General features: G+C 41.5%; 1 protein-coding gene across 2 annotated transcripts in view; it reads right to left on the bottom strand.

Moving 5' to 3' along the window:
• Positions 1-3,372: 3,372 nt before the first annotated feature.
• Positions 3,373-18,594, bottom strand: part of NFE2L2 (NFE2 like bZIP transcription factor 2) — a 34,646-nt gene continuing 19,424 nt past the window's right edge. For both annotated transcript variants that reach the window (XM_047082608.1, XM_047082609.1), the window contains exons 2-5: positions 7,483-7,749; positions 6,850-6,939; positions 5,794-5,985; positions 3,373-5,093 (exon numbers count right to left, since the gene is read on the bottom strand). In XM_047082608.1, coding sequence (XP_046938564.1) covers positions 3,867-5,093; positions 5,794-5,985; positions 6,850-6,939; positions 7,483-7,749 — 1,776 coding nt within the window. In that variant the 3' untranslated portion in view covers positions 3,373-3,866. The remainder of the gene's footprint in view (positions 5,094-5,793; positions 5,986-6,849; positions 6,940-7,482; positions 7,750-18,594) is intronic.

Raw genomic sequence — 18,594 nt, 5'->3', positions numbered from 1 at the left:
AGTTTTTCTCTCCACACAGTTTTTGTGGCCTTTAAATATTTCTCAGTTTTCTTGAGGTGTGGTGCCTTGGGTGGCTCAGTCGGTTAAGCGTCCCAACTCTTGGTTTTGGCTCCGGTCATGACTCAATTACGTGAGTTCGAGCCCTGCATCAGGGTCCATCCTGACAGTGCAGAGCGTGCTTGGGATTCAGTCTCCCTCCTCCCTATGCCCCTTTCCCACTCATCGCTGTTTCTGTCTCTAAACCTTAAACAACAAAAAAACAAAACTCTATTTTAAAGAAATTTTTCCAGTTCTCAAAAAGTATAAAAGCAACTGAAAACAACCCGTTCCTGATAAGTATCTGTAAAATAGGAATGGCAATTACTTTGTGTACGTTCAGAGGCTTAAAAACAAGTATGGGTAGGATAAGTAAGTTAATGTGAGTAGCCACTCCTTCCCTAAACATGGGCTTGAGAAATCTCAGCGAGAAAATGTTTCTTTACGTAATAAATGCAGTATCGTTCACTTAAGATTCCTAAGAATGCTTGCTATAAATCAATGTAAAAGGCATAGATCTGTTGTTTTTTTTTAACGTTTATTTTTTTGAGACAGAGACAGCATGAACAGGGGAGGAGCAGAGAGAGAGGGAGACACAGAATCTGAAACAGGCTCCAGGCTCTGAGCTGTCAGCACAGAGCCCGACGCGGGGCTCGAACTCACGGACCGTGAGATCATGACCTGAGATGAAGTCGGATGCTCAACCGACCAAGCCACCCAGGCGCCCCGTAATACGCCTTTTTTTTTTTTTTTTTTTTTTTTTTGAAAAAATGTTTAAGGTTCAGTTTTGAGAGTGGGAGCGGGGCAAGGGGCTAAGAGGGAGCTAGAGGATCTGAAGCAGGCTTTAGGCTCCCTATCAGCAACAGCCTGATGTGGGGCCTGAACCCACAAACCTTGAGATCATGATATAAGCTGAAATTTGGATGCTTAATTGAGCCACCCAGGTATCCTGCAAAGGTACACATTTTAAAACTAGGAACTTGAGTTTAGTGTTTGAATAACTGGATAGCCAAAATTAAACTGAGGACAGTGTGAAGCTCTAACAAGTCTAGATCAAAAGATGAAAACTTGGCTTTAATTTTTGTCATAAGTAGGTTTTGTTATATTTAAACATTAAGTTCTGCATAATGCCGTATTTTATTTAAAAATTGCAAGAGAGTGGGGGAGGGGCAGAGAATCCAAAGCAGGCTCCACTCAGCAGAGCCTGACTTGGGCAGGAGGAGTGTATCACAACTGAGATCATGACCTGAGTTGGACACTTAACCTGAGTCACTCAGACGCCTATTTATTGTTTTCAGAGAACTAGAGAGAATGTTTTGTACTTACAAGTTATTTTTTCAGATCCTGTACAAAAAAAAATGAGTCACCACAGTGAACTCAACTGTTATCAGGCTAGAAGTCTGTTCCAGTCTGCCTAGCAGTGCTTCTCACCCCTTGTAGGTGTGCCAGTCCCAGGTGTTCAGGTGGGGCTGCAGGTAATGGATTCATGCCACATACCCGCATAATGCCTAAGGGTGGAGCACTTCAGTCTTTTGTCTTGAGGTTGGAAAAATGTCTCATCACCACCAGTTACAGAAGAGATTCTTGACTGTGCCAGAGAGGCCAGCAGCAGAATCTGAATGCCTGCTACATTCATTAGTCTCTGAAGTCGTGTTCAACCCCAAGCTTTGTCATTCAGGCCAGGTTTTCTTACTGGCTAATTTCACTTCAGTTTCTTTCACTAGCAACTAAAAGGCATCCCAATACAAGGCTAAGGAAAATGGAAAATATGCCTGTTGAGTGCTTAGTGAGCTAGGCACAATACTTTTTGCATAGTAACTCAATACTTCCTCTACAGATGAGGAAATGAGCCTGAGTGTCTTCAGTTATTGGAGGTCATTTAGCAAAATGGCAGCAGAAAGCCCAGCGCCTCTAGGGCCTGTGGGCCTCTGCATTGTAGTACTTACTCTAAATGTGTTTTAATCCTCAAGATGAATCTCCCATTACCCCACTTTTTTTTTTTTTTTTAAGCTTGCTTTTGAGAGCATGAGTGGACAGAGGAGAGGGACCAAGCAAGTTCCATACTGCCAGGAGAGCCCGACAGTGGGCTTGAACTCGTGAACCATGAAATCATGACCTGAGCCAAAATCAAGAGATGCTTGACTGATTGAGCCACCCAGATGCCCCTCAGTTCTTAAAGATATTACAAGTCCTTGACTCTCATCTTCACCCAACATCTATCAGAAAGTTCATTTAGTTCTACCTTTGAAACCAGAATCCAGTGCCTTCTCACTGTTCCTACTATCCCCACCCTAGACCAAAACACTATCCCATCTATTCCAGAACTTTCCCATTGGTCTTCCTGCTCCCACCTTAACCTTCTAGACTGTCTTCAATACACAGGCTAAGGAAACTTAAAAATCAGATGTTACTCCTTAACACCTATGGCTCCCCACTTTCCTAGGGAAAAGCCAAAGTCCTCATGAAGGTGTAACAAGGTTCTATGCCGTATTCCACTTCTACCTGCTTTGTTTCTCCCTCCATTTTCAGCTGTATACTTTTTTTGAGCAGCAGTCAAAAGTCTATTAGAATATAAGATGAGAAAGCAAGAATATAAGGAAGCTCTCTACAGAGGGGACATTTGAAAGTGAATGCTGGTCAGCCGTATAGTCCTTGTTTTTAGAGTTCAGAACCTTTGAACATCCTGTATCATGGCTGTTACACTCTAGTTAATAGAGTGGGTCACCTTCAAACGTTGCCATCTCAATAGGCTTTTACTGTTTGCAACCCTATTTTTTTAAAACATTTTGAGAGGGAGGGGCAGAGAGAGAGAATCCCAAGCAGGCTCTGCACTGTCAGCGCAGAGCCCGAAGAGGGGCTTGAACTCCTGAACCACAACATCATGAGCCAAGCTGAAATCAAGAGTTGGACGCTTAACTGAGCCACCCAGGAGTCCCTGCAACCCTAGTTTAAATTGCAATGTTTCCTTTCTACTGGTCTTCCCAATCCTGGTGTGTGTGGGTTTGCTGTCTTCCTTCAGTTCCAGGAGTACTGGGATTTTCATGTCCTGTTCTTCAAAAAATACCTAGTACATGGTAGGCATACATGTATTGATGTAAGTAAACTGAATGTTTCCATGTCCACATATTTTCCTTGGTTGAGCTGTGTTTGCTATTGAAGACATAAAACATCTTCTGGATATACTTTATTTCTTTAGGTCTCTGGGACCAGAAGTTCAGTATAAAATGCTTTTCATATTTATAATGAATGGAAATGTTCTGAATGTTAAGAATGTTTCTAAATATGTTAAGTGTGTTATGGAAAATACTGCGAATAAACTCAAATGAATTCCAAAGATAATTTAAGTCATAATACTCCTTTATTAGTACCAGCTTTTCAACTAAATTGGTTTTTGCCATAGCTAAACAATTTAATATAAAAAAAATGCTTTTTGTTCATACAGTATTTATAAAAAAGTACATAGTGGTTAGTTTTGCAATTTGCTTTTAGCCAGATGTATCATATAAATCTATGAATGTAACAAATGAGATAAGAACAGTATAAATAAGTTTTTGTAGTATTTACACTTATACAGGAACTAGCCCAAATGGTGTTCTAAGAAATTAAGTTCGCAGTTAAAGTGAAACTACTGATTCAGCATACTGATGACTGACTTTAATGCTTTTTTAAAGTTTATATTATTTCCTATACTAGGTTTTTACTATAATTTTGCATAGAATTACTTATAAAGTATGTTTTTGCATTTCACATCACAGTAGGAGCTTTTAGTATAACAGTACAAAAAAAAAAAAAAAACCCACTAGCTCAGAAAAGGTCAGATCCTTCCAAATCTAGTTTTTCTTCACATCTGGCTTCTTACTCTTGGGCACAAGGAACACATTGCCATCTCTTGTTTGCTGCAGGGAGTATTCACTAGGAGAGTAAGGTTTTCCATCTTCATCACGTAACATGCTGAAGACTTCAAGATACAGGGTGCTAAGCTGTTTTTTCAGTAGATGCAGGCTTTTGTCATTCTCGCCCTTTTCTCTGAGCAATTTTTCTTTTTCGTCTTTCAAATGATCCAAATCTTGTTCCAGTTCCACTATATTTTCCAGTTTTCTTTTTCTGCAGTTCTGAGCAGCCACTTTATTCTTACCCCGCCTGCGTATATCTCGAATTAATGCCAGTTGAGCTTCGTTGAATTGTTCCTTGGACATCATCTCATTGAAGTCATCAACAGGGAGGTTAATGATCTTTTCAACAGGGAATGGGATGTGGAGAGCTTTGGCCCTTAGCTCATCTCTTGTGAGATGAGCCTCCAAGCGGCTTGAATGTTTGTCTTTTGTGAATGGGGTTTTTCGATGACCGGGACTTACAGGCAATTCTTTCTTGGGCGTGTTTTCACACTGGGCATCACGCACTGGAGCACTGTGCCCTGGGGATGGTGACAGGGGTTGGACTGTATCTCCAGAAGACTGTACGGGTTGTGTTTTAGGACCATTCTGTTTGACACTCCCAGGGGCACTATCTATCTCTTCCATTTCAGAATCACTGAAGCCAAGCGGTGTGTCTCCATAGACAGAAGATTCCACTGAGTGTTCTGGTGATGCCAGGCCAGGACTCGTGTTCAGCGAAATGCCAGAGTCAGAGTCATTGAATTCTGTGCTTTCAGGGTGGTTTTGGTTGAAGGCTTTACAAAGTGATAGATCAGAAACATCAATGGGCCCATTAAGAAGTTCAGAGAGTGACTGGCTTAAAGTAGCCGAGGAGGGCATGCTATTGCTGCTACTAGGTTCTGCTATGAAAGCAGAATAAAATTCATCACCAAAATCAGTGTTTATTGTGGCATCTGAATTTAATGAGTTCACGGTCAACTGGCTGGAATCTTCTGTGGAGAGGATGCTGCTGAAGGAATCCTCAAAAGCACTGAGAAAATGTGGACTGCAGTTACCTACTTCCTTTTCCAGTGAGGGCATCGATGAGTAGAAATGATAATTGTTGTCAATTTCTGTCATTTTGGTTTCTGGACTTGGGACCGTGCTAGTCTCAACCAACTTGTCATTTTGAATATTAAGACACTGCACAGAAAAGAAATTTTTACCAAATGTAAGTCAAGTTAAATATTTTTAATAGCTGATAATCTGTATCTGATGGCACATATTTTTACTTATTTTGAAAGATTTTATTTTTAAGTGATCTCTACACCCAATGTGGGGCTTGGACTCAAAACCCTAAGGTCGAGAGTCACACGCTCCAGCTCCACAGACTGAGCCAGCCAGGTGCCCCTGAATGCAAATGTTTTTAATAGCTGATAATCTATATTTGATGGTAAACTCTCTCCCCACCCTCATTCTTCCCAAGGTCTTCTATAATTCAGATAATTCCTATTTCTAACAGATATTTATGTCTAAGCATATGTATTATTTTCACAGTTCTTAGATCAGACTTCAGGTTTACAACTTGATCTTTCCTCAAGACATCCAGTCCATTTAATTAACAAAAGCATACTTAAGTGAGCATGGGCAGCTCTCATGACTAATTTCATTTATTTAAGTAATGTCTACATCCAATGTGGGGCTTGAACTCACGACCCTGAGGTCAAGAGTCACATGCTCTTCTGACTGAACCAGCCAGGCGCCCCTCTCGTGACTAATTTAAAAGCACCCTCCAATCCTTCCTAGAAGTAGGTGGCATATAAAGAGTAAGTGGAATAAATAATTTAAAGGCACTGAATATGAAAGTGTTTTTGGCACTTAACTGTTATTAGATCTTAGTTACCTGTAATTCTGGAATGGATAGTAGCTCCTCCCAAACTTGCTCAATGTCCTGCTGCATATTGTCTAAATCAGCAATGACTGACTGAGTGACAAGAGTCTGAGGTGACTGAGCCTGATTAGGAGCAATGAAGACGGGGTTCTCGATTTGGCTGGGAATATCAGGAACAAGTGACTGAAACGCAGCTGAAGAAACCTAAAATTGACAAAGCATTTATCTGTGTGAGTCTGCCAGCAACAGTGGAGAAAGAAGTACATGCCGGGGCACCATCACAACACTTTAAACTGGAATTAGCCAACAGTTCTGTGGCCCCTATTTCTATATAATGAAACAAATCTTCCCCCCACCCCCGACAAAATAACTCCACATTTATTCATTTACTGGCTTGTTTTAGCCTATGCATTTGAAGGTAAATTTCAAGGAAAGTGATACACTTTTGGATTTAATTTGCATCTCCCTGTATAATAGCTAGTATAGTGCTTCAAACACAAAACAAACGAATTGTTAACTGAGCAAGTCTTGGTTTGTTACCCAGCTTGCTTTTTACTCACCCAAATTTATTTCTAAGTACCTGTATGTATCAAATGAGTTACCTGTTTTCATGGTTATGCAGATCCATGCTTCTGGCTATGCAAGGATAAGAGGATTTGGTCTTGCATGGTGTAGGGACCTTTTCTTTCTTTCTTTTTTTTTTTTTTTTTGAATTATAACATTATCTATAGGCTAAGATTTCTTTGACAAAATTTCCCCCTAAACTTCTTTTTTAAAATTTTTTTTTTTCAACGTTTATTTATTTTTGGGACAGAGAGAGCATGAACGGGGGAGGGGCAGAGAGAGAGGGAGACACAGAATCGGAAACAGGCTCCAGGCTCTGAGCTGTCAGCACAGAACCCAACGCGGGGCTCGAACTCCCGGACTGTGAGATCGTGACCTGGCTGAAGTCGGACGCTTAACCAACTGTGCCACCCAGGCGCCCCTAAAATACTTCTTTAATGAAGGCACACTCATAGGATGTATAAGATATAGTTGGGGAGTTTTGCTGTTAACCAAATGTTGTACCTCATTGTCATCTACAAATGGGAATGTCTCTGCCAAAAGCTGCATGCAGTCATCGAAGTACAGAGCATCTGGTTTGGGAATGTGGGCAACCTGGAGAAAAAGGAAAGACATAGAAGAAGAGAAATATTGTTCAGTGTCCTACAATGATTACGATTTGGTTAATCAAACGTCTCTCTTCTCCTGAAATCAGTTTAGTGTAGTATAGCACACAGAATCAAACAGACCAGACTATCTGGGTTCAAATCTTGGCTTCCCTGATTTTCTTGTGTGCTCCGGGCAAGTTACTGAATCTCTGAGCTTCAACTGCCCATCTGGAAATAAAACGCTAGTACTCTTGTACTACAGTTTCTACTATGACTACTGCTGCTGCTCGCTCGATCCTTACAGGACGTTTCCACAGCTTCCAAAGCACTTTCATGTAATTTATGTCCTCTCAATCCTTACAACGACTCTGTGAGGAAAGTCAGGTTTTGAACTCCTCAGGAAGCTGGGGCTGGGAAGTTGACTTGATATGGTCATGCAGACAGTAAAAAGGCAAATCTGGGACTCCAATGCAGATATTTTAAACTCACCGGTCAGTATCTGTTCCTTAAACCCTGCCACACAGTTTCCCAAGAACTGAGAATTCTATACCTGGGAGTAGTTGGCAGATCCACTGGTTTCTGATGGGATGTGTTGGGCAGGCTGAATTGGGAGGAATTCACCTGTCTCTTCATCTAGTTGTAACTGAGCAAAGAAGGCTTTCTCTTGCTCCTTTTGGAGTTGTTCTTGTCTTTCCTTTTCAAGTTTTTTCTGTTTTTCCAGCTCATGTTCCTTCCGTCGTTGACTGAAGTCAAATACCTCTCGACTTACCCCAAGATCTATATCTTGCCTCCAAAGTATGTCAATCAAATCCATGTCCTATGTTAAAAAAAAAAAAAAAAGGAAAGACCATGGTTAAGATGGTTTTTAAAATGGCAGATATCCTAAAATTTATATTATGCCATTATTGATGTTGCAGGATAGGGAAATTAGAAACAATCTGAATGGGAACACAGATCCAATGTTCTGGAAGGGCACAGTTAATTCCATTCAATGAATCTATTCATTAAAAGAAAAAACAACCTAAAAACACAGCCATCCATTCTAATCACTTATTACTTGGATTATTAACGACTGGGTGATAGTAGAGGTCACTAAAGAGCAAAGTAACATGTTGCACACTACAGCTCTTGAATTAAAAGAAATCTCACACTTGTTTAGTGGAATATAGAAATTGGAGCAAACACTCCAAGCCACTGGTATTATGAGACATGGAAAACATGATCAAATATGTAGAATTTTTTCTAAACCTCAGCAAATATCCAGTTTACAGAGAAAAGGGGAAAAACCCTGGTTAAATGTCAATCTAGCAGTTGCGAAATATCACCAATCTTTTGGTATTTCCTACACTGGATTACTTTCCCCCATCATTTCTTGCTACTCTAATCCCTGTGGCTCAATTATTAAAACAATTTCCTCTTGATTTGAGTTTTAGCTCCTGAGGTATGAACAAACTGGTAAAGAAAAGTCCTAGCTAATGGTAATCTTGTGACCCATGGGTAAAGCAAGAGGCTGGCCCTGGAAAAGGGGTAGTACCCACTAGTTTCACTTCTGAGAAATCACAGATAACCCTCTTAAACACACACACACACACACACACACACACACACACACACACAGGAGAAAAAAAAAAAACCATGGTTCCACAGAAGGATGGAAGGTACTGAAAGTTTAAGACATGGGGAGATCTTACAATGAAGGAATGGTTATTTTGATCTCTATAACAAAACTAGGCCTAGGTACCACGTCCAGATTTTCCTAACCACAAATATGTCAAAAGCAATTTTTTGACTTATAACTTTAGTTTTTGGAAAAGTCTTCACAGGTAGGAAATTTAAATCACTTTCCATTTAAGAAATCATCTATACTGAAAATAAGAAAATGAGACTGAGACTGGAAAAATCAAGACATGGGGGGAAGGCAGTTGGGGCCTGAAAGCCAGTAGACACTATGCACAAACATCACATGTATTTTGGTTCTGATGATGGCTGGCAGCACAGGGTTGCCCAGTGCGTCTAGACTCTACTTTCTGCCTCCAAGGACAAAAATAACATGGCTGTTGCTTCACTGAGCAGTCAGGCTATTTTTACCCAACAAAGGAGGGGGCAGGCCACCCAGCCTAAAGGCAGCACAGCTACATGGACAGCAGAGGCTATGGCATTCGAGCCCTGGTGGTAGAATCTTAAATGCTGTGAAACCCTTCCTGACCATGGGGTTTATCAGTATTCTAGCCTTGAGCAGTGTTAAAGAGTCTACAGCAGAGTAGGTATAATTATAACACCGTCTGTAGCTCTTTAGAACTGGCTAACGTGTATCTTTTTAAGCCAACGTTTATTAAAGGCTTTCTACATGCCAAGCATTGTTCAAAGTACTTTATATATATGCAAATTAATCTGCAAACAACCATATGAAGATAACATACATCCTATTTTTTACAGATAAAAAGACTGAGGTTTAGAAAGAAGGGATACTTCTAGGAAGTATACAGGGATATGTCCTGGGTAGTCTCAATCCTGGACTCATGCTTTTTTAACCACAAGCTACACTAAAAAAAAAAATACAATCTGATCACTGGCCAGTGGTTCCCAAACCGGGCAGGATATAAAATCCACTGTCGTATATATACTCTGCTTTAACATCTAGGGGATGTGAAAAAGTGGCCAGGTTACAGAAGGCTGGATTGAGCACATCACCTCATTCGCTTTCCTGGCCACGACACAGAATAGCAACCACAGAGCATTTATTCATACATGGCTATCTCCACAGGGAACTCCCCACTAACACAAAACATGAAAATAATTTCCATTTTAAAAATGATGTGTTTCCATGCTAATGGACATGTTTATCCAAAGGTGTTGAACGAGAAAGGTCCAAGGTATTAGAGAAACCTACTTTAAAATTCTAATTAGATTGGGCCATATCTTCTTAGTGAATTTAGAACAGTGGGGTATCCTATCTAGGCTTTCTCCAAGCTGGAGCTAAAGGAGCCAGGTATTAAGGAGGTGTTCGGTATATTCACACCCACTAAATGCTAGCACTAGAATTTAAAGGCATGCATGATCACACAGTCTCAGTTGAACTCCAGTTCTCTCTATAAGACAGGCAGTACCTGTTCCTAGCGCCACCCCCCCCCCCAAGAAAAACTGATGTGGACAGTGTGCTGAGCTCTTCAGAAGACGAATCTTAGCTATAAATTTAGCTATAAATTTAGTATATAACTGTTCTGTCCCACTCCTGCCATACAGATGTTGGCTGATCAAGTGAGATGTGAAAGAAACCTCTCTATATGTAAAGTATATGCAAATGTTGCTATGCATGTTGACAGTGATGGTTCTAATACCTGCTGTAATATAAGCAAGATCAAACTCAAGGCCAATGAATAATAAAGAAGCTGTGGACCTAACTGTAGTGGGAGCCTGAAAAACATTCAGCAGGGAGGCTACTCGGTTCTTCCTCAGGGAGGGTCTGAAATTGACTCCCTGGCTTGTGCAACATGGGTTGAAAACAAAAACAGTAACCTCTACTTTTATGTAAGCATGGATAGCACATATATACCCATTCAACAGCCATTCAGTTCCTGATATGACTACCCTTCAATGCACAGCCAAACTAATTCAATTTCTTAAAATTTCCCATAACAGGATCAGAAAAGGGCACCTTAATGGATCCTCATCCACAAACAGGAAAAATAAAGCCTGAATCGTTTGGATCAGCTCTTGAGCATCCATCCCATTCTTCTCTGATCTGAAACAATGCTGGACCCTAGAGGGCAGAGCAGCTCCTACCACTCTAGCTTACTGTCTCCACCAGTAATGCCACCAAAAGATGTTACATGTGACAACATCTAATTGTTCTTAGTGCAGGCCGGGCAGCCTTCAGTGAGATCACAGGGGACAAAGCAGGTTTCAAAGTGTTCTCAGAGGTTTTCCTCAGTATTTTTTTTAAGTTTATTCATTTTGAGAGAGAGCACGCATGTATGCACATAGAGGAGGGGCAGAGAAAGAGGGAGAGAGAGAATCTCAAGCAGGTTCTGAGCTGTCAGCGCATGGGGCTCAATCCCACAAACCATAAGATTGTGACCTGAGCCAAAATCAAGAATTGGATACACTTAACTGACTGAGCCACCCAGGCACCCCTCCTCTGTATTTAAAGTTTATTATTTTTTGAATTTTTAAAATTGTATATATATATTTTTGAGAGAGAGAGAGAGAGAGTGAGAGCATCAGGTGAGGGGCAGAGGGAGACAGAATCTTAAGCAGGTTCCACACCCAGTGCAGAGCCTGACACTGGGCTCTATCTCATGATCCTGGGATCATGACCTGAGCTGAAATCAAGAGGACACTCAACCGACTGAGCCACCCAGGCGCCCCTTTTAAAGTTTATTTTTATTATTATTTTTTTAATGTTTATTTTTGGGAAAGGGAGAGACAGAGTGCTAGTGGGAGAGGGACAGAGAGAGACAGACACACAAAATTCAAAGCAGGCTCCAGGCTCTGAGCTGTCAGTACAGAGGCCGACATGGGGCTTGAACTCACAAGCAGTGAGATCATGACCTGAGCCGAAGTTGGACACTTAACCGACTGAGCCACCCAGGCACCCCAAAGTTTATTTTATGTAATATTTACTGTTGCTATGAGAAGTCTCTAAAAGAAAACTTATGCTTGAAAATAAAAGCAATGGTAGTTTTAACTACCCTGAATTCCTTAAAACAAATGTTCTGATCAAATTTTGAATAAAGCAACAATGGGTTTCTTGTCATGGCCTTAACATATTATACTCTGTTACTCAAATTTTCACTTCAACTTCAGAAGAAAAAAACCTGCAGAGATTTGATGGTGTATGAAACAAAGCTTTATGCTGAAAATGAGAACAGCAGAAATGTGTCCACCTAAGACTTGCTGTTGGGGAACCCCACGGGTTTGGGACTGTTCTGTGCTACCCTCACAGGCAGTGAGCATTTCCTGCAAGGAACCCTGTGACTAGGCACATGACTTACTCCACAAATGACCCACCTCTGCAAGGCTCGTGAACCATCTAAGAGGAAGTAGTCCGGGTGGAGCCTATAACAAACAAGAACAGGACGCAGGACAGCGGGGAAGGGAAATGCCTAAGGAAAAGCTAAAACTGCTCTTTGGCACATAAACCTGAGGCCCTGAGAAAGAAGAGCTTCTTATCCTCTCCAGGCCCCCAAAAAGGCAGGCCACCAGGTAAAATGGCAGATCGGTAGAGTCTGGGGATGGAGAGGAAAGCAGGGGGATGGTTTTCCACAGCATTCCAACAGGTATTTTTCCTGAAGACCTGGGAAAAACTTCCCAGAGCAACTGAGGCGCTGGATGGGAGCCTTCACAGGCCATATGGAGCCACTTAGCATCTGACTTTTTTGTTGTTGTCCTTTAGTGATTCCTGAGTGTGTTGCAAATTATGCTGCTAGCTTGGCTTACACAAAAGATGACAATTTAATAAGAAACATAAATGTTTGACAATTCGCATTAAATCACCATCTGGTCCAACGGAAATATTCATATTTAAAATGTATATATCATCATTTGCCATCTGTGTAATCTATTACATGTTTTATGGGGAATCTGAAGTTGGTTTATTAACTCATACCACTTCGAAACAAGTATCTTTGTTCTAGGATAAAGAAAGAAGAGAGGCCTTGAACACTGAATCCCATATTAAATATGTCTTCAGGGGTGCCTGGGTGGCTCAGTCGGTTAAGCATCCGACTTTTGATTTTGGCTCAGGTCATGATCTCATGGTTCATGAGCTCGAGCTCTGTATCAGGCTTTGTACTGACAACTTGGAGCCTGCTTACAATTCTCTTTCTCCCTCTCTCTGCCCCTACCCTGCTCTCGCTCTCAAAATAAGGTTTTGTACCTTGAACAAACCAGCATTTTTCATGCTCAGATGATCCATAAAATCAGAAAAGATAAGGCAAGATAGCATAATCTTCTCTTAAGGTAATTCTGTAAACTGAGGCTTTGGGGAAGTATTTGAAATGAAAAATAAGATGGTTTCTATAATATATTCACACATGTCAATGAGGCTTGCACCTCCCAACCCAGTGTCCTCCCCTCCCTCTCCCATCCTTTATTTTGTCTTTAGGATGGGAAGGTGGTAGGAGGTTTGTTTATAAAAATAAATTTCACCAATAAACTTAAAAAAAACTGCACAGACTACTAAAAATGTAAGTAGAAAATAAAAGCTGCTCATTTCCAAATTAAAAAAAAAATTTTTTTAAGTTTTTTTTTAGAGAGAGAGAAAGCCCGTGCCTGTGCAAGGGGGGAGGGGCAGAGAGAATCCCAAGCAGGCCTCCCACTGTCAGCGCAGAGCCCAACTCGGGGCTTGAACTCTGAACGGTGAGATCAAGACCTGAGCCTAAATCAAATGTCGGATGCTCAACCACCTGAGCCACCTCCGTGCCCCTCCTCATTTCCAACTTCACTGTGTAAGAGCAAATTGATGTCAAGCTACCCCTTAAAATCATGTACTTCCAGCATGAAAATAATGTCTTTTAAATTTTATTCCCCTGAGATCTCTTTCAAATATTAATTACTTTGTTAAAATATTAATTACTGACATTCAGAGTCTATGGGGGTTTTTTTTGGTAATTTTTTCCCCATACACTTCAGTCTTTAGATGGATTATGCCCCGGTGGTTATATTATTCACGTAAAAAGTAAATCTGGTTTAATATTTTCTCCACTGAAGCTGCTCAAATAGTTTTGAGCAAAACCAGATGGAACATGAATCACATCAAATGAAAGCTACCGGTGGTTACAAAAACAACCAAGTGCATGTGAATTTTGAAGAATTGATCAAATAACAAGTTACTCCTTAGTTCACAAGTCACAATCCTTGCTAAACAAAGTAAAATGACACCGAGCAGGTGTATTTTTAAAATACATCTCACTGATGACGATTATATTTCATAAATAGTTATCTGCCTATTTACTTCTCTTTGCATCTCTCCCACTGCTTCATTACAGGAAGATACACAAACAATGCCCATTGTTTTTACAGTGAGCATTCTGGAGAAGACAGAGGACAGGTTATTCTTTTTAGTTTGCCCACAGTCAAGTATTTTTAGTTCTACTGGACTGATGTGCTAACTTTTAAATATATTGCTATAATAATTACGAAGTAGGTAATTAAAATGAATCACAAGGCGTGCGTCTGTGTGTGTGTGTGTGTGTGTAAAAATATATAAAATCACAGAATGTTAGAGATGGAAGGGGTCATAAAGCCATCTAGGCCAAGTGTAAATGTCACTGAGTTAATTTCTGTGTAACTACAACTCCATTTTTAAAAATAACTGGCCTAGTAAGCAGTTATGTGTCAGCAGAGATCCTAGTAGGTAGTAATAGTTACCAATAGTCCAAGTTTTCCTTCTAGAGAAATCTTACTAAGGATTATTTCCTCAATCTCTAACAACCAGCCATTTCTGACAGAATAAACATTTTCAAACATACACCAAGAGATGAATTATTCAACAAGTTAAAACCCGAGATCACAAGTTTGCTATTCCCCAAGTAGTGGACCCATCCTTCCACCCTTTTGTCTTTCAACTAGAGAACAGTCCAGTTTCCTCAGTCTGGCATGTTACTATGTACAGACATTTTCATGGGCTGCTTCCTGTTCACAAGCAAGTTTCTCAGCAATGACTCAATCTAAGAAATACAATCCAGCCAGTTTACTGGAACTCTCACCCATTATGCTTGTCTGCAAGCTGCAAAAATTGTGCAAAGATAAAGCAAAACTGGTAAGTGAACTGAATAGGAACTTGGGACTGCTGATTTTCTCAAGAGATATATAGCTGTTTAGCCAAAAAGAAATCAGAAAGGGCAGTTAATTTCCAATAAGGGTAGGTGATCCCACCTGCTATAAAAAGTGCACTGGCTCCAGCTTTTCCATGAGAACTTTCACACCTGGACCCCAAAAGACTTCTTTTTTTGGCGTCTGTATTTGAGCAGATGATGCTGCCATGCCTGGAAGGGCTTCTATAAGGGTTACGAGGAGTTTGCCAAGAGAATGGCTTGGTTTGGTAAGCAAACTTCAGAATACAATTTTCTAATCCCTTCCTCATTTTTTAACAAGCATGTATATATTCAGTTCTGGATGCTGTCCTCCACACATGAAAGGAACTTTGTGAGTACGTCTTCCATCACTATTAGAATGATTCTACTGGAAAACACACACACACACACACACACACACACACACACACACACACAGAGGCGCGGCACAAGAGAACCTTCTGGAGCACCGGGTCTAACTCCTCAACCGACTTTACCTAATGTACCCTGAAATTCACTGGGTGTGGTCTCCCTACACGACTCAGCTATCCCCCTGGAGGTCGAACAGCCCCGCCTGCTCATCCTGGTGGCCCTCCCTCCTACGGGGAGGCCACGGTGAGGGAGAACAGTGCTCCATCCGGCAGGACCCAACTGCCACGACCCAACTGGTGGGGCTCTTTACAGCCACTTCCGCTACTTCTAAATGCCCTGTGTGATACTTTTCCCTCCTTGGGTCCTGCGTTTGTAAAAAGAAATTATTTCAATCTTAAAGTTTCTTTTCAGATTTCACTGTGTACCGTTAGCTTTAGAAAGTAAGAATCAGGGTAGTCACCCAGGCTTTCAGGCTGAGTAAGTACTTTATACTGTTTATTGCTACAAGCCAAAGACCTTGTGTGCTGTGGTGGGGGTGGTGTTGAATATTAGATACACATGTATTATATACTATAATCTATATAAACTGCCTAAAACCCTTAGCCTTTTTTTAAACTGTAGATTCTGTTAAAATACATTCTTACGGGGTCTGTTTAAGCTTTTTTAGCATGCACTCTTTTGCAAGTATGAAATATTTCTAGAATAAGCCACTAAAGGCTAAAACCTCATTTTACTCGAAGGGTGGTGGTAGCTATAATAATGGTAGTGGTAGTCAAGATCAACAAGATTCGTGTACATACTGCCCTCCAATAGATCATCAGTCCATCTACCCATCTAATAATACACGTGTACAGATCACCTCTCAGGTGCCAGGAACCATGCTAGTTGCTGGGGACACAAAGATAAGATAGTCTCTGATCTAATTTCCAACATGATGAGAAGTGTATAGGAGCAAGGCAGCACGAAGGCAAGTGTCACTAAATGCACAGAAAGACCACACTGCAGTCACAACTGTATGAATGTCCTACTCAATAAACAAGGGTTAAGCCTGGTTTCCAAAGGTCTAATCCAAGGAAACATTCGAAAGCAAAGGAGGTTATGGAGATGGAGAGAACAGAGAACAATGAATACATTGCCACTCGCTTTATGCATTCTTGGTCTCCCCTCCTTTTTATTTTTACATTTTTTTTAATGTTTATTCATTAAGAGACAGAGCACAAAAGGGGGAGGGGCAGAGAGGGAGACATAGAATCTGAAGCAGGCTCCAGGCTCCGAGCTGTCAGCACAGAACCCGACGTGGGGCTTGAACTCCCAAACAGTGAGATCATGACTTGAGCCAAAAGTCAGATGCTTAACCGACGGAGCCACCCAGGCACCCCTCTCAGTCTGCCCTCTTGATGGCGGCAGTGTCTCACCCCCTCTCTCCAGAGACTCAGATCCTCCAGCATGAGGAAAATTCTCACCACCCAGAGACTTCCTCCTCCCATTTGGACTTTTCGGTCAGTGTGACTCATCTCAGCTGAGCTGCGTATCACTGCTAATGCCACAATGTCTGTCACGGAATGTTACAACTGGAAGGGACCACAGGACTCACACAGACAGCCCCTTTCATTTTTCCAATAGGGAAACGGGCCAGAGGATGAAATGACTTGGCCCAAGGTGACAGGTCAAGGATGCCAAAACCACCTAACCTCTATTTTACAGCTCATGTCAAGTTATTTGACAGAGGGAAAAAGATACATTTTTGCTTCAATTTCATTTTTAAATTAGCATCTCTTGCTGTACGTTGCCAGCCTGCACATACCCAACAGCTTCTATTACAGCTGGCGTTTGCCAGGCACTTCATGGTTTACAGGGTGTTCGCAGGTGGCATCTCATTCCAGCCTCACTGCGGTGGCCTGAGGGAGGTGGTTCGTCTTCGTTTAGGGATGAGCACATTTAGGCTTTGGGCACTGACCAGCACTGCCCCAAATCACATGTTTGGCAGGTGGCAGAGCCAGGACTCCAACCCAGAAATGATTCCGGGCCTGCCAGGCTCTTCCCAAGCCGTGGTGCCGCTCCTTGGCGCTCATGCTGCACCAGGACAAGGTCTGGAAACTGCTTTAGCCCCAGTACCCTCCCCTTAGGGAGGACAGGAAGACCTGGAAGCTGTCCCTCCTGACACTCGGACCTGCCTATCCTGATGACTCATGGGTAAATCAGGTCAACTTAGCTGCACCAGGAGAGGTCAGCATTTAAATCTATCTTCCCATAAAGACAATATTGACCCTGTACTCGATATGTCTTATCTGGGCTTTCTTATAATGGTCTGGCTAAACTGTAAACTCCTGCAGAGCATGACAATGTCTTTTTTTTTTTAACGTTTATTTATTTTTGAGACAGAGAGAGACAGAGCATGAACAGGGGAGGGGCAGAGAGAGAGGGAGACACAGAATCTGAAACAGGCTCCAGGCTCTGAGCTGTCAGCACAGAGCCCGACGCGGGGCTCGAACTCACGGACCGTGAGATCATGACCTGAGATGAAGTCGGACGCTCAACCGACCAAGCCACCCAGGCGCCCCGACAATGTCTTTTTTAACATAGATAACATATGTGGAAAAAAATTTAAAAGTTGCGAAAGTAATATCCCAGTTACCTTTCCCCAAGGCAACTGCTGGCATCATTTTTTTGTGTTTTCTTAGGAAGATATTCTATTAAACACACACATACAAACAGCATATAATCATAGTGTTGCACACTTACTAATGTATTTTAGAGACTGTTCTAAATCAGGGCATAGAGTTGTTCCCTTATTTTTTTTAAAAAGATTTTATTTTTAAGTCATCTCTACACCCAGCGAGGCACTTGAACTTACAATCCTGAGATCAACAGTCACATACTCCACCAACTGAGCTGGCCAGGTGCCCTTGTTCCACTTTTTTTTTTTTTTTTAATGTTTTTTACTTTTGAAGGAGAGAGAGAGACAGAGCATCGAGCAGGGGAGGGTCAGAGAGAGGGAGACACAGAATCCGAAACAGGCTCCGGGCTCTGAGCTGTCAACACAGAGCCCAACACAAAGGCCTGAACTCACGAATCGCGAGATCATAACCTGAGCCAAAGTTGGAGGCTTAACTGACTGAGCCACCCAGGCCTCCCCCAACCCTGCTTCCATTATTTTTAATGGCTGAGCAGTGCTTCATCATAAAGGTGCACTAGAATAATATATTATTTAATAATATAATTATTTAATCAATCCCTCATTGGGCTTTTAAGATATTTTGAATCTTTTGCTATTACAAATTAATGCTACAATGAATATCCTTGTGCACAAATCATTTCATAAAAATGTGTGGAGACATCTACGGAATAAATAATCATAAGTGGAACTGCCGGGTCAAACAGTACAGTTGAGCCTTGAACAATGTGGGAATTAGTGGCACTGACCTCCCCTCCCCCAGTCAAAAATCCATGTTCAAAAACCAGAAGCCTTACTGGTAACAAATGGTAGATTAACA

Source organism: Lynx rufus, unplaced genomic scaffold, assembly GCF_022079265.1.
Source record: "Lynx rufus isolate CCGP_SWC_20201006 ecotype Redwood Valley unplaced genomic scaffold, mLynRuf1.p SCAF_2, whole genome shotgun sequence".
NCBI lineage: Eukaryota > Metazoa > Chordata > Mammalia > Carnivora > Felidae > Lynx > Lynx rufus.
Note: the sequence above shows the minus strand (reverse complement) of the source record. Positions and strands in the feature narration are given on the sequence as shown.